Source organism: Nomascus leucogenys, chromosome 9, assembly GCF_006542625.1.
Source record: "Nomascus leucogenys isolate Asia chromosome 9, Asia_NLE_v1, whole genome shotgun sequence".
In the NCBI taxonomy this organism is placed as follows: domain Eukaryota; kingdom Metazoa; phylum Chordata; class Mammalia; order Primates; family Hylobatidae; genus Nomascus; species Nomascus leucogenys.
In genome coordinates, this window is record NC_044389.1 from 7,136,963 (window position 1) to 7,153,638 (window position 16,676).

A 16,676-nucleotide genomic window follows, 5' to 3' on the forward strand; every position below is an offset into this window, starting at 1 on the left:
AGCAGGTATTTTATTTTAATCAATGCTGCACTTATATTAACTCATTTTAATTTTCACAACCATGTATGGAGTAGATTCTAGGCACAGAGAGGTCAAATAACTTACCCAAGGTCACACAGCTAATAAATGACAGTGCTAGAATCTGAACCTAGGCAATCTGGCCTCAGTGGCTTTAAAGCATTAAATTTTCCACTTCGCTTTAATATTATGTGGAGGCTGCACACATATGCTATTGGTACCTACTCTACTTGAAGACAGCACTTCTTCTTCATCTGTCTTTGTATTTCCTTAGCAGCTAACAGAATAGGTGCTATTCTGTTAGATGTATATTTTCAGGATGCAGACATTTCAGCATATGTCTCAAACCACTGATTTCTGTGTCAAAGATACTTGCTTCAAGATCAAAAAACCATTCTTCTGTTGTAATCTGCATCTCCCTTAATTAGTTAACCAATAATTAATTAATAGTATGTATTTATTATGGCTCTGAGGCTCATCGATATAATTGTTCAAGAAACTAGTGGGCTTCAGAGTAGATCTTCCCTGGACCTTCTGCATCTCACCTCACTGCCAGTCACTGACTTCATGGGATGTGTCAGCCTATCTAATAACATGCCTACCTCCTTTAAATTTTGCTTTTAATTAATTTAGTTAAAACAATTCAGAGTTAATGGTAACAAATGGGGACAAGTGAATTCACTGATAACCTGGCTGATGCAATCAGTGGTATAGACCAATGTTACTGAAGGTCCATCAGCTGACTATTTGCACCAAGTCACCTGTGCTGCTTATAAATATGCAGATTCCTGGGCTGCACCTTAGATATTCTGAACCAGAACCTCGGAAAGTGGGTTTCAAGAAGTTGCATTTATAACAGGCTTCTGTAGGGATTCTTACGTATGTTAAGGTAAAGACCTAGTGAGATAGATAATTTTAGTCATCTACTAATTTTGTTATACTTAAAATACCTTCTAGTTTTCTCTTCCATTTCAAAGAGAAAGCCATCTAAGTAAATCTATTTCTTTGTTATATTTTGCATATCACAGCAACACTTTCCATCTTTTTGACATTTCCTTTTAATAGTTGAATCAATTTACTTTGATTATGATTCACCGGGTTTGATGACTGTATATTATTCAAATAACCTATTGCTACAGTTTAGGATAATCTCTAAAATTATCATAACAACATTTTTATGGCAATTATTTTTCTATTGAATGGTTGGATAAATAAGGCATTCATGGAAAATAATGTGCTTGTCATATTATTATTAATTTTTAGGTCCAGTTTATGTGCATTATTGGAATCTTTGAAATGTGCCTTTATTTTTGTAGATCTGAAACAGATTTTCTCAAGATTATAGAAATGAGATTAACAGTAAAGTGGAATAACTACATCTTGAAAATTAATAATTAAAATAGCTATACTATACCATTTAAATTTGGTATTTAAAAGAGGAAAGTAGTCATTTTAAAATAAATGCCATATATTTTAATTAATTCAGGCAATGACTGTGGAATCCTTAATATATTACTCAATGTCTCCACTTACAAGATAAAGATAACATTAATAAACTTACTATTACGTGAAAAGTTGAAAAAAGCATTCAAACTTCATTGCAATTATTACACACAAATATTGAAGTGCTATACACAAGCTTCATCAAATACATTTATGGCAACCACACTTGTTTTGAGATTTTTACTGGAAATCAAATACCCTGCTTGTACCTCCCTTGCTTGCCTTCCCTGAATGCATCATTCTTAATCCTAATATCTATTAGGTTTTCTTTAGAGTAGTTATCATTATCTGTTTTTTTTTCTTCTCATGTATTTATTTATTTGCTTGTTGGTCTGTCTCCTCCACTAAATTACAAGGTCTAAGAGACCAGGGAGTGCTACTGTCTTACTCATCACTTATTCCCAGTACCTAGAACTGTGCCTGGTAGACTACTTATAAAGAATTGTTGGCAAGTGACTGAATGGATTTAAGTCCTAGCATAAGTGCTCCCTGAGAAAAAAGGAGTATTCTTTCTCATTCTGTACTTTGGTTTCTCCAACTTCGAAACTAAACTGAATAATGTCTAACCTTCAGATGCAGTATTGCTATCTGAGCAAAATATTTGGAAATGCATAAACAACATTCATGAAAGCATAGGGAATACTCAGTGTAGCCTGTGGCATTGCCATGATACCCACAACAATGTATAGGAAGCCTCTACCACTCGCCTGCTCATAATGTATCTCCAGTGAATGAGAGCTATTATTATTATTAATCATATAAAATTCAGGCATTTCTTAACCTTTGAGGTTTCTTTTCTGTTTTTTTTTTTTTTAAATAATCTGGGCCTCACTGGTATATTATATTCATTTTTATAAAATATAAGAAATTTTGAAATTCTCCCAGTTTGTTTTATTTCGAAGGATAAGAAACTAGCACATAGTATTATGAATATAATTTCATTTTATTTAATTTTTAAATTTTTAATTTTTTTCTTATCTGCAAATGGTGACTCAACATTTTAAAAGTACTATTAAATCAAGTTCACAAAGCATATTTCCTTTTGTCAGAATTAGGTGTTGTATGGCAGATGTGAAGGGAATGCATTTTTTATAGCACAATATGTTCAGATTCTGACATAAAATACATAGAAGAAAAAAGTACTGGTCACCACGGAACAAGAGTTCCTGAAAGATGTGAATGTCTCAGTGAAAAGGTGCTATACATTTCTCATCAATTTATAATGGAATATTACTGATAGATGCTTAAGTTAATTAAGTAGAAATATTAAAGATTTCAAGTCTGTGCTCCCAAAGCAACCTGCTTCTGACTGACTAATGCTGGGAATAAACTAGGGCACTGACATTAAGTGAGTGTTGAGCCTGAGAGCTTGTTTACATTGCAAGCGGGCAGGTTTTTGTGCTCACGCACACTTCTGCTCTGCTCTGCCACGCTGCCCCTTGATGGCTCACCTCTACAGAATACATCACAGGTGGCTACCAAACGTCAGCGTGTGGGATTCAGGTGCGAAATTCACTATCCTGAAGCATCTGTGACTGGGGAGGGGTAAGGAAGGCAGGGAAGGGTACAGGAAGGTGCGTGGGGGAAGGGTTGGTTTGGTGGTCACCTATGAAATGGTAGAATTGGTTCTAAATCCCATAAAATACTGCAGCAATTCAAGACAAAGTATATCTCTGAAGCTGTGTTAGTTTTTTCTCAGGTATTTCTTCCTTACTAAGGACTCAAGAGGAGGTTTGGAAGGTTTTCTGAATATTAATAACATTTTTTAAACAGTCCCATTCAAATCCCTACTAGGTTTAGTTCTAAATATATGCGATACAATTTTATTTCATTTTTATCTTATCAAGGATATTTTTATATCTTTTAGCCTTGAGGTAGTGAATTCAAATAGATTATTACCCATAAAATAAGATATCATTGCCTTCCCGCCTTACTTTGCCTAATAACTACTTCTTTTGTGATTTGTGGGGCATGTGACCTCTATAACTCTCACAGGTATCTCCCTACTCCTACCTTTTACATCCTTCACTGTCTGCACCATGCATTTTGAAACTTCGTTACATATCCTCCAATGAAATTCTAAGCTTGTCAAGGACAGGGACTCTATTCTAATCTAGTTTTTATAGAATTGCCTTCCCCACTCCTTCCCACTTTCAGCACCTTCCCTAGCACCTCACACAGTGGACACTACATAAGTCCCTGCTGAACTGAATTCTGGAATGCGGTTCAGTCTCTATAGCATTCACTCTACATGCTCTTTCTGGCCTTACTGCCTCTTAGAAATCTTAGTGCTTGAAAAGTTTGCACAGGGATATACTGTCAGTGCCCAGGCCTGCTCCTCTCTGGGGTTGTATATAACCCTCGTATTAAATCTTTCTGGTGGGGTTTGACTAGAGCTGTAAGCAATATTCTAACTTTGAAGTAATTAAGTTCCAAAGTAAGATGATCTGCTATGTTTCAAAAACAAGTTCAGACAAAAAATTTGGGTCTCTGTGGCCACAGCAATAGATTGTCATGAAAAATATTATTTTAATTCCAAGCAAAAACCCAGACACATTAAGCACAGAATATACAGAAAACTGCACTGTAAGCACTCTCAATAATTCCCCTCTCTGTTTTCAATAAAGTGACCATTTCCTATCTGTGTAAAATGTAATAGAAAAAAAAATTTAATGAACTAACAGCTGGATAACTTAAAAGTGGACCAATTAACAAATGACACTTGGCTACATGTTAGAGTTATATGGCAGATCCTCAAAAAAAAAAAAACCTGAAAGTGGCCTTTATGTAACACTCGATAACCCCGAAAAGCATTTCATTTTTTCAGAGTACTTAAAAGCTTAATTCTCTATCCACTGCTATTATATTTCACTGCCAATTTGAAGAAAATGAATGATTCTAATCTTGGATTTCACAATCAGCTTTTAGAGCCAGCTCATAGTTGGTGCTTAAAACAGCTCTAATGCAGATTATTGTGTAATTATGGTAAATGCCAAAATAATATAATTAATCTTAACTACTTCACCAAATTAAAGCATCATAGAAAAAAAAAGGCAACATGTATAACCACATACAAAATTTTGTAACTAACTATATTCTTAAAATTCAAAAGCAGCTAATATCAAACTGGTAAAAGAAATTTAATCACATCTTTGGACACTACCAAGAACAACTGTCAAAAATACATCCTATTTGCACTTATGTTAGGGATAGTTTTCATTTCACTGTCTTTTATCAATAGGTTACTAAAACTTAAAACATGTTCACCACTTTTAAGTTATAAAGTCCATTTTAAAGACCCAGCACCTGTGTAGCAGGTGTATTGCTGGAAACAGTGAACGCTTAGGACTGACTGCCATGCGGCTTGAACAGGATACCTTCAAGAATCACAAATGACAGTGACAAGAAAGAAGTGCTCTCTGTTGCTAGGTCAGTCCTTCCATAGACTGGAGCTATCTGAGCAAAATATTTAGAATTTTGCTCAGATTTTGCCCCAGAGACATTCTCCTAGACTGGAGGGGATAGAGGAAGGATGGGAAGGTATAAGTGAGCTTCTGAGATCAATTCGCATGCTTCTATTAGCTGAATGTGGCCCTTATTCTATTTTTAAATCATTTAGATAAAATGTGACAATGGATGCACATAAAGGAACATTTAATTCTACTTTTAAAGTGATCCTTGTTAGAATGGATTTATTTTTCCCAAATCTGAAGTGATTTGTCTTATTCCTAGTCACTTTCTAAAATTGACTATATTTATTAAGAACTCTTATTAATATTTTTTCATTATTCCACCAGTATAGGACAATTCCCCTGGCAAACATCAGGAGTCACTTCCAGAAGCACATTGGCCAGCCTAAAAACTACTGTAAATTTTTTAAAAAGATCGTTTTGAGCTGACAAATACTAACTTTAAGGTTGGACAAGCAGTTGTTGAGGAAAATGTGCCACCTGTTCAGGAACAGCTGCTTCTGGCTGACGCAGAGCAAACAGGTCACCAGGGGGTACAAGGCCTGAGGAGAAAGGAGAGGCGGTCACAGGATAATTTATATTTCAACAAACCAGGTAACATACATTCTCCGTACCCACTACCTTGCCATCTCCCTCTGGGGCCCTGTGGGCAAGAAACAGGACACTGCGTAGCACAACAGTGCCCAGTGGATGCAGGGCACTGGTGCGCATTTCACGAACACTTTCTGATAATGCCGGGGATGGAATAACCAAGAATTATGGACAGTGTATAATAAAATGAAAGAAGTTTCATGTATAATAATGCAGAAATCTGATTCAATGATTTAGACTTTACTTATAAAATTTTAAAACAAACTTACCATCTTAGATCACTCTCTTAATTTCCAGAAAAAAAAGCAGGAAGGCACACAAATTTTGAAAATGTTATTGGCTTTTTTGCTCATAGACATCTAATAATTTGTCCCTATCTTAGAGGTAGTTGTCTATATTTTCTTTTGCGTGCAACCTTCTGGTAATTAAGGAAGATTCCTAAAAGAAATGTTATTGCATTGGTAAACTCTACCAAGACAAATTTAACCACAGGAGGAATTTGCTTATGACCGAATAAACAGAGTTGCTACTGTGCTTTTCCTGCCTAGCTGGGCCAGCTTCCCACAGCAACTTGAGAAGACAGCAAAGGTAATGAACAGCCACCGAAAAAAATCATACATGTAGAACCCATCACCATTTTGCTAAGCCAGATGTAATAGATCTTTATGATTCCCTCTCAATCAAGGGTCGTGAAATAAAAATGTAACTGGCTCATCTGTTAGCTTGAATTAACAAGAGACAACTGCCCACAATGCTTAACAGTTCATTAGTTGTTTGTTTTTTTTTAAATTAACTTGTTTTAAAGGGACTTGGAACTACTGCTACCATTGAGTGCAGCTCTGACACTGGTCAGTAATCTAAAAAATATGCATGTAGTTAGTCACAATGACCACAGAATGTAGACAAATGAGCAAATTTGTCACCATTACCAGCAAAGCAACCCCAAGTACCTGCTCAAATCATGGTAGGGATGTTCATCCTCTGGAGGCTAGCATAAACCATGCCAGTAACCAGATCCCTAAACAACTTGCTTCCTCCAGACTTTCACATTACAGCTGTTATACCACTTGCCGATTCATAAACCAAAGCTTTATTCACCATAGTGGGTAAAAGGTGGTGGTAACCTAAAAGACTTTTCTATACTGCTCTTCAGTACCAAAACCTTCCCAAGAATTATTTCCCCAGCCTTCAGAGAATCCTTCCTATGGGCAACTGTCTATTTCCCAACTCCTTTTCCTGCCTGTTTCCATTTTGATCCTAGTATCCAGATAGAAATTTGCCAGGGCAGGCTCCTGGGGATTGAGAAGAGAAACTGTTATTATAAACTTTAGCCTTCAGATTGGAAAAAAGTTCTCAGAAATTAAAATAAAAATCAAGTTAAGCCAGTCTTGAAAGTGAACAACAGACTCCTTAGGACCAGAGGGTCATCTGAGGTGACGTGGTCTAATCCCTCTACATGAACATCAATCATGGTCAATACAAAACGCCAGCTTCAGTTTCAAATGCTGCCTCTTTTTGAGGGAGCTTTAGGTACTTTTCCTATCTATGGAGTCCTTATGATCCTCAAACAGATTCCTGCCTAGGAATTTTAGTCTGTGCAGTTTTGTTTCTGTTTTCAATTTTCTCATAGTTACTAACCAAGGAATGCTTCTTTCGAGAAGAAAGTTCCAGCGTGGTGTCATACAGGCTTTCCACAAAATTTCTAAGGCAGGGAACGTTTACTTCATTTTTAACAGCCTGAAATAGAGATGCAGGTGAATATTACATTAATAAAATTGTTGATTTTGTGATACAGTTTGAAGGAGTTTTTAGAAATAAAAATGTAACTCACAGCAGCGACTGGAACAAGGATTTCAACAAAAAGCCCAGCCAAGGCGTGCTTGATATCTTTGTCTTTGACCTCGAGGAAGTAATGTGCACATTCCTGGGAAGCAGAAAAAGGGTACAGGGAGGAAGAGTAGGTTGAAATGTGCACATAGAATGTATTTCAACAAGTTTCAGTAAGTAGCTCTTAATTCAATCATGTATCAACACAGCATATTCCATAGTCTATTAAAAATCACTGGATTCAAACATTTGTATTGAAATTTTTATGTTTGCAATGGCCTCAATGACATTCTGCAAGGCTGGTTTTTTCACTCTTCTATTTCAAATCACTATTCTAAAAGGACAAAGTGTCGCTAACCAGCAAGCACACGTGTATCCACTGAGTCACTGGTTGATTCATTCAGTCATTCACTTCCAATACATTTCTATTTATCACTTAGTGTTTGTGTGAGGCCCTGGCCTCCTGGTTAGCCCACAGACACAGATCCCCAGGGAAGGTAAACATGGGAAGAGAGGCAGAAGACTTCAAACTTAGTTTAGGCCCTATGCCTGACAGCCTCGGGCACAGAGCTGTTTACTTGTTCGCTCTGACATTTTAGGTGTGTTTATTATTCACATAGTTTCATAAGCAAGTCAGGAACGCTTCCCTTTCCCACCTCGACAAGGAAACCTTTAGAAGGGTTCCTTAAGAAAGGACACTACTGCCTGTGGACTATTGTCATATGTGAGGGTGTTCTTGGTTGCTCAATGACCCATTCTGTAGGAAAGTTGGCCTGCCAACATTTTTTTTTTTTTAAACAAAATGTCAACTTTTTTAAAAGGAAAGTGGGCAGAATTCTGCCCACCTCTCTCTCCTTCCTGGCCTTATTGGTAGTAACTTATTGTGGTCTATATCAGGTATTGTTTTCATTCAAGAGTCCAAGGCAGCCAGATGCCATGGCTCATGCCTGCAATTCTGACACTTTGGGAGGCCAAGGCAGGCAGATTGCTTGAGCCCAGAATTCCAGACCAGCCTGGGTGACATGGCCAAACCCTGTCTCTACAAAAAAATACAAAAATCAGTTGGGCATGATGGCGGCACCTGTAGTCCCAGCTACTTGGGAGGCTGAGGTGGGAGGATCACTTGTGCCTGGGAGGCAGAGGTTGCAGTGAATCAAGATCATGCCACTGCACTCCAGCCTGGGTGACAGAGTGAGACCCTGTCTCAAATTAAAAAAAAAAAAAAAAAAGAAAGAAAGAAAAGAAAGAGTCCAAGGCTAAATGTAATAACATGTTAATATCTACACTGGCTATTTCCCTTTATTTTCTGTTGCCATTGGGAAGATTGCCAAAAACAATCCCTAAAGTCCTCATTCTATCAATATCATACTAAGACTTCAGCTCAAGATAGGCAACACCAGGATAGGAAGTCACTGAAACAGCTTTCCTATACAGACGAGCTCTATAGTTCCCAGAATAGTCATCCTTTTGCTACATTATTTTGCATAAGTATGTAATACTCTCTCAAGTCTTAATTCATGTACATAGATACAGGAATTATTAATATGCGAGTGGGATAAAAATAATAAAATATTTAACAGTTACTGTTTGTCATGTGCTAAGAATCCTCAGAACCACTCTCTAAGGTTAGTGTCATTATCATCACCTTGCAGATAAGGGAAGTGAGGATGGGAGGGGTTAAGTGTGACTGGTCAGGTCACAGAGCTGGTAAGTGCCACAGCTTGAATTCAAACCCGAGAAGTTTGATACATAGCCCCCCCCATATATAATAGTTTTATTGTGACATAATTTATGTAGTATGCAATTCACCCATTTAACATATACAATTCATTGACTTTTAGTATAATCACAGTTGTGCATCCATCACTACTGTCAAATTTAGAACCTTTTAATGACACCCAAAGGAAACTCTGTACCCCTTAGCAGCCATCTGCAACCTCCCTATCCACTCCCCATCCCCAGCCCTAGATAACTGTTAGTCTACTTTCTGTCTCTATGGATTTGCCTATTCTGGACATTCCATATAAACAGAATAATATAATACATGGCCTTTTGTGTATGGTTTCATTCACTTAGTGTAACATTTTCAAAGTTCACCCATGTTGTGGCATGTATCAGCTTCACTACTTTTCATGGCCAAATAATATTCCATTATAGGGATATATCACATTTTGTCTATCCATTCATCATTTTATAGACATTTGGGTTGTTTCCACTTTTTGGCAACTATGAATAATGCTGCTATGAACATTTGTGTTCAAGTTTTTGTGTGGACATATATTTTCATTTCTCTTGTGCATATACCTAGGAGTGGAATTGCTGGATCATATGGTAATTCTAGGTTTTGCTATTTGAGGAACTGCCAGGGCCAAGCTGTCCCATTTGTGGCACAGCCTGTGCCAAAGTGGCTGTGCCATTTTGCATTCATACCAGCAGTGTGTGAGGTTCTAATTTTTCCACATCTTCACCCAGAATTGTTATATTTTTGACTATAGCCTTCCTTGTGGGTGTAAAATGGTACAGCCTATATTCACAATCCATACATCTAAACCCTCTAGTAAGGTCATCATCAAATTTAATTCACAGCAGCATTTTAAAAATTCCTTCAAATACCAAAGTTTTGTAAACTCTAAGAGCTGAGTATTCTGTTAAATTCTCCTTAGCAGCAATTCTTTTGTTACGTACCATGATGGGCACTGGGCAATAAATATCAAACCTGTATTGTTTAGCTGAGTTTTTAAAAATTAAGATTCCTTTTTACAGTAAGAATAAAACAGATTTCTTTATTATTTCAAGTCCTCATGCCTGTGAAAGTCAATGTAGCCAACCTAATGCTATCAATTTTAAAAAGTGAAAAAAATCAGTTATATTTTATTCATAGAACAATATGTACCAGTGGGTGAAAGAGAAGAAAGTCAGCAAATAAGCAATCCCACTGTATACTCTCCTCCAAAGATGATATGAAAGTTGAGAAATGAAATTATGTGCCCGCAACTGTACTATTTGGTTACAAAGGACTTCATGAATTATTTAGACAGTAGAATGTTTCTCTGTATTGACAAGTAACTGGCTTTTCATGTTCCAGGTTTGTCATTTTGAGGAAGGGAAGTGCTCAAGTTGAGAGCACCTTAGCTCTCCTGCCTAAGACATTACCTGCATAAACTGAAGAGAAGCCTCAAAATCCTCCACTGGATACATCTTAATTCGAAAGAATTTCATCCCCATTATTAAGCTGATAATGCTTTGAACCACATATGGGTTCTGCTCTTTGTGCCGTAATTCTTTTAGCTCCGCCATAAATTTCTTCTTTACAGCAGGGAATCTAAGAAGACAACATAAGCAGTCTATCAAATAATGGGTAGGAAAGTCCCTGTAATGGGGGCCTCCAGCATCTGGGAGTGATTGAGCAGAGCAATGGAATCCTTTAAATCGGTTGAAGTACAACAGCCGTGATTTTGTAAGGATTTGATGTTTGGGATTTGGCAAAGGATCCAATTTTCTTCTCCTTTACCCTTCTTATACTGCAAGATGCTCAACATCTTCATCAGGCAAGGGGGCAGATCCCGGTTTATTTAGACCCTCTCAAAATGGTCTAGCTCTTAAATTGAGCATCACAAAAAACTCCATTTCCTCAGGCGTGGCCATTTTCAACATAGTTGCAGACCCCAGAGCCTGAAGTATCAAATAGTGAGTCTATGAGCAATAACATACTAGGTTAGTGATTTCCGACAGTGACAGCAAATGATTTAAGGATTTGTATTCCAAATAATGCCAAGTATTCCTGTATCTATTTCTAAAGTTTTCTGTTATCATTTCATTTATAGTTTTAGGATAATGATTATCGAAAAAAATATTTTTGGGTTAAAAAATCTAGTAATGGGAGGCCGGGTGCAGTGGCTTTCGCCTGTAATCCCAGCACTTTGGGAGGCCGATGCGGGTAGATCACCTGAGGTCAGGAGTTCGAGACCAGCCTGACCAATATGATGAAACCCCATCTCTACAAAAAATACAAAAATTAGCCAGGTGTGGTGGCACGCACCTGGAATCCCAGCTACTCGGGAGGCTGAGACAGGAGAATCACTTGAACCTGGGAGGCAGAGGTTGCAATGAGCCGAGATCATGCCATTGCACTCCAGCCTGGGCAACAAGAGCGAAACTCCGTCTCAAAATACTAATTACAACAATATTATCATCCATGTTTGTAAAAAGAACAGATCTTAAAGCTAAGAGAAAGCAGAAGCAGATCTTCAAGTACCTAAGAGTAGAGAAATGTACACATAAAAATTGTCCAAACCACTAAGTCTGACACAGCTGGTTTGGCTATTCACCAAAAATGCACACACACACACACACACACACACACACACACACACACTTTCCAAAGAAAACAGTCTAAGATTTATTATATTTTGTTTTCTGAGACTATTAGCCTGAGGTTCCATGAAAAATTAGAAGCAAGCCATGATTAAAAAGGGTAATTGTGGCTGGGCGCAGTGGCTCAAGCCTGTAATCCTAGCACTTTGGGAGGCCGAACTAGGTGGATCACCTGAGGTCAGGAGTTCGAGACCAGCCTGACCGACATGGTGAAACCCCGTCTCTACCAAAAACACAAAAATTAGCCGGGCGTGGTGGTGTGCACGAGGCTGCGGCTGGAAAATCACTTGAACCTGGGAGGCAAGAGCTTGCAGTGAGCCAAGATCGCACCACTGCACTCTAGCCTGGGTGACAGAGCAAGACTCTGTCTCACCAAAAAAAAAAAAGAAAAAAAAAAAAAGGCCGGGGGGCGGTGGGGAGGTAATTGTGATTATAGAAATGAAAGGTGAACTAATAGAGTCCCGGAAGTTTGGAACAATTCTTGAGACCTTAAAGTAGAAATTTCAGGACAAAAAAAGTAGGCAGTAAACATAGAGACATTGTTTAACCAAAGGCAGTACAGGGGCTGATGGTTGGCAAGTGGGGCGTGAGGGGATTCTCAAGTGCTGGCAATTTTCTAGTTCTTGGCTTAGGTGGGGAGGTAACATGGTGTCCATTTTATAATAATTTGTTTAACTGCCTTATGGATTTTCCTCTATGTTTGCCACATGTATTTCTTAATAAAAAAGATTTTTAAAAGGCAATAGAGCAGAAAACATACATAACTTCACGAAGATTTAGACAACTTATGAATGAGATATTCCCTAATGGGTTATTAGCATCGCTAAGAATATTTCAGGGTATTTTCCTAATCTTCGGTGGCATTTTGTGGACTTCTACAGAATACCCAATTTCAAGACAGCAGAACTGGCCCCTTCTGACATTTAAATAATACTATTAGAATATGGTAGAAAATATTAGTTGTGTTTACTTTATAAGTAAAATTTCATGGAGATTAACTGCAAAATGGTATATTAATTTTTCAGATTAGGAAATTAGCAAAAATTAAAATAGAAACTTTATTAAATTTACAAAAATCTATTTGGTATCAGCACATTCTCTGGTCCTACCACAGACCTACTGTTAGGGCTGAATTGTGTGCCCCTCAAATTCACATGTTGAAGCCTGAACCTTCTGAGATTGGAATGTGACTGTATTTGGGCATACGGCTTATAAAAAGGTAATTAACTTAAAGTTATTATCATAAAATGGACAACAGGTAACCTCTCCAGCTAAGTTATTAGGCTAAAATGAAGTTACATCTCTGTGTGTGTCTCTGTACTCGTCTCCCCTTCTTATAAGGACGCCAACATAACTGGGAGATGAGTATAGAGACACACACACAGAGAAGACCATATGAAGACACAGGGAGAAAATGGCCACATACAAGCCAAGGAGAGAGGCCTCAGAAGGAATCAACCCTGCTAACACCTTGAGCTTGGACTTCAACTCCAGAACTGTGGGAAATAAATTTCTGTTGTTTAAGCCAATTAGTCTGCAGTATTTTGTTATGGCAGCTTGAGCAGAATAATATACCTACTGAATCAGTAATTCTGGGGATGAATAATAATTTGTGTTTAATAAGCTCTAGAGGTGTTTCTGATGTGAAAAAGTTTGAGAAACACTGGTGTAGACTAAGAATAACAATAACAAGGTATATCTGTAAGTGGTTTTACATTTTAAGTGATTATACTATTTCACATTTTGATCCTTAACAATCCTGTGAATTAGGCAGTGAATGCATTTCCAATTAACAAATAAAGAAACAGATTGGAAGACCACAGTGGCAAAGAAGAGACTCAAACCCAGGGCTTCTGATACAAATTCCAGGAATTTCCATTACAACGCAGCTGTCTTAGACAGTGGTAACGGTGACATGTAGTCTCTGCCCTCTCTAGAATAGTTTATAGTTTAATTAGGAAGATAAGACAAGGTAGCACTGACCATGAGCCATGTGAATCACAATACTAATAATTTACCGGGGGCCTACTATGTGTTAGCACCTGCTGGACGCTGTCCAGACCTTTCTGATCTTCAGGGAGGTCAGCTGCACCAGGTTCCATCACTTTCTCATATTTCACACTGACTATTTGGTGAATGGTCAATCACTATTCACTATTAAATAGTGGCTTCAGGGCATCAGAGAATGGAGGGGCTCTTCTCATCTGCATAATTAGAGAGGATTTCAGAGGAGATTTGAGTTGGGGTAAAGGTGAGCAGAGGACATTCGGTAGAGATGGATAAAAGGTAGGAAGCAGAAATGACCATGCCTGTCAAGCAATGGAAGTGATACTTTAAATCAAGATTATAAAAATGCAGTAACCCCAAACTGAATTTTAAAAAATTGTATTTCTTTTCAAATTATTTCCAGATACCAAAATAACTATGGTTTTAATTTTTAAATGTATGAGTTTAGAGAGAAAAATATTATAGTTGGAGTTATGTAGTTTTAAAGATGACATGATACTAAGGAAAGTTTGTTTTCCAGTTTGAATCCATGACTAAAACAAGGAGAGACAGAAAAAGGTAAGTTATTTGCATAATTCACTATTTCAATATTCTCATGAGTTAGTGGCTAAAAGTTTATTTATTTCTCATTTAAAAATAAATAAGTCTATCTTTTACTTTTTTTTTTTTTTGAGATGGAGTCTTGCTCTGTCACCCAGGCTGGAGTGTAGTGGCACGATCTCGGCTCACTACAACCTCCGCCTCCCAGGTTCAAGCGATTCTCCTGCCTCAGTCTCCCGAGTAGCTGGGACTACAGGTGCGTGCCACCACTTCCAGCTAATATTTTTTGTATTTTTAGTAGAGACGGGGTTTCAATGTGTTAGCCAGGATGGTCTTGATCTCCTGACCTTGTGATCCACCCACCTTGACCTCCCAAAGTGCTGGAATTACAGGTGTGAGCCACCACACCCAGACTTTTATTTTTAAAAGTCCCAAATGATATAAACATGTTACTTAGCACAAAAGCAATCCACAAATCTATTTGCATTTCAAATCTATTTTCTCTTAAAATGACTTTAAGAAAAAAAAAATTTCAATGACCTTTCCTTTAGTATTTCCTGTTTAGTATTTTATTTAATAAATACTGTAACTCAGTGATTACTTAGTCTTTGGTATACTATAAAATTCACATGAATATAAACTTCTGCTTTAAAATGTATAGTACATATTACAAAAATGAGTAAATGAACATATAAAGATAATATCACATAAAGAGAAAGTAGTTTAAAAATCTATGATTCTTAAATGAAGTATTATTACTATTTAAATGAATCTACCAGATTTTGGCCAAAGTACTTAAATTTGTTTTAACTGACTTTCAAAAAGTCAATACTATGTGTGAATAACACTTATTATCAAAATTTTTTTCCCTAAATGACAAGAACTAAACAGCATCATCACTAGTAAGACTAAAAATAGTGATTCTGCTAAAACTCAAATTCCAAAGTAAGTACTAATAGCTAAAGTCATAATCAGGAAAATATTTAATAAGCATTATCATTGGGAATGAGATATATAATCTAAAATTAGAATTATTACATTACTCAACTTTTTTTAAAAAAGATAATCACACTATACCAGATAAGCATAAATTCTTTCTCCCACCCTGAGAATGAAGGAAACAGTACTTTTCTAAGGTAACAATAAAGTAATGGTCCTGGTGTACTTATGAGAAAGAAGTAATGTCATAATTCATGGTATGATACTAGTTTAAGTTTATACCATCTATCCATCAAGGTTAACTACATATTGACTAGTTGAGAACACATCAAGGGCTATTGGAGTCTGCGTTTACCACAAGAGCAGACTGGCGAAACGGTTCACTAGAGACTGGAAAGTACTGGAGCACTGTCCAAATGGAGGCATTTCTTACACCCTACTACTGCAGAACAGGGACAAATACTGACATCATGAAAATAAAAAAGCCACCATTGGCAAGCAAACACTGGCTTGGTGGACCATAAATCTTACCTAAAAAGGAAATTCCTACAAGCTTAGAATATTGCTTAGTTATGACAGTGTTTCTCAACTTATTCACAACCAACTCAGAATCACAGAGCTAAGGAAGGTCATTTGACAGTAACCAATATTATTGTTATGCATAATTCACAAAAATTAAGGAAAACACAAAGTCATTTTTGGCATACTAAAGTTTCCAAATGACAGCTGAAAATTTATGTTGAGATTTTCAGGGTTTGACAAATCAGCAAATATACATGTTAATACCTCATTGTTCCCAATCTTTTCTAGAAATGAGGTAGATACACATGATTTGCTGGATAACTACAGCTTGTCCATTGAAAATGCTAGTGCTTTCATTACTCAATTGCAATGGAAATATCTCCAAAATGCATTACACTTTTTTTCTTATGATTCATGAACCACAATTATTTTAATAGGCTATAAAACTACAATATAGCCTCATGCAAAATGGCCCAGGTAACTCTATTGTTTAATTCTTACGTATGCTTTGGCCAGTTTCTTTCCTTTCTGTTGCCACCAGCCATTGAGCTTTATTTCTCAATGGCATCTATGTATCATCCTCTGGAAGTTCCCATTCCTCCTTCGAACACTGATGTGTTATATATTTAAAAAATATATAGTCAGGATGAGTAGATAAACTGGATTAGAATAAATAATTATGCCAAGGAGTTAACGGGGTCTATTTCCTGTGTTCTTGTCTATGTTTTGGCTAGGTAAGATTGCTAAGTGCTTTTTAAAATTTTTGTTTTTTTGATAAATTGTGTAATTTCCATGCTACTACATTACGAAATTCAATCCCTTGAAGATAAAAATCTCTTTCTGAGGAAGGATTGCATTTCACAAGGATTGGAGCATCACTGTTGC

At 37.0% G+C, this 16,676-nt stretch overlaps 1 protein-coding gene across 7 annotated transcripts in view; it reads right to left on the minus strand.

The window, feature by feature from the left end:
- FRY (FRY microtubule binding protein) overlaps positions 1–16,676 on the minus strand; it is a 458,299-nt gene that overhangs the window by 163,551 nt on the left and 278,072 nt on the right. For all 7 annotated transcript variants that reach the window (XR_004031657.1, XR_004031658.1, XM_030818558.1 and 4 more), the window contains 4 exons: positions 10,563–10,731; positions 7,414–7,506; positions 7,221–7,319; positions 5,432–5,533 (listed from right to left, as the gene is read on the minus strand). Coding sequence is in view for 5 of the 7 variants with exons in the window: in XM_030818558.1 (XP_030674418.1) it covers positions 5,432–5,533; positions 7,221–7,319; positions 7,414–7,506; positions 10,563–10,731 (463 nt within the window). In the remaining 2 variants the exon portion in view is untranslated. The remainder of the gene's footprint in view (positions 1–5,431; positions 5,534–7,220; positions 7,320–7,413; positions 7,507–10,562; positions 10,732–16,676) is intronic.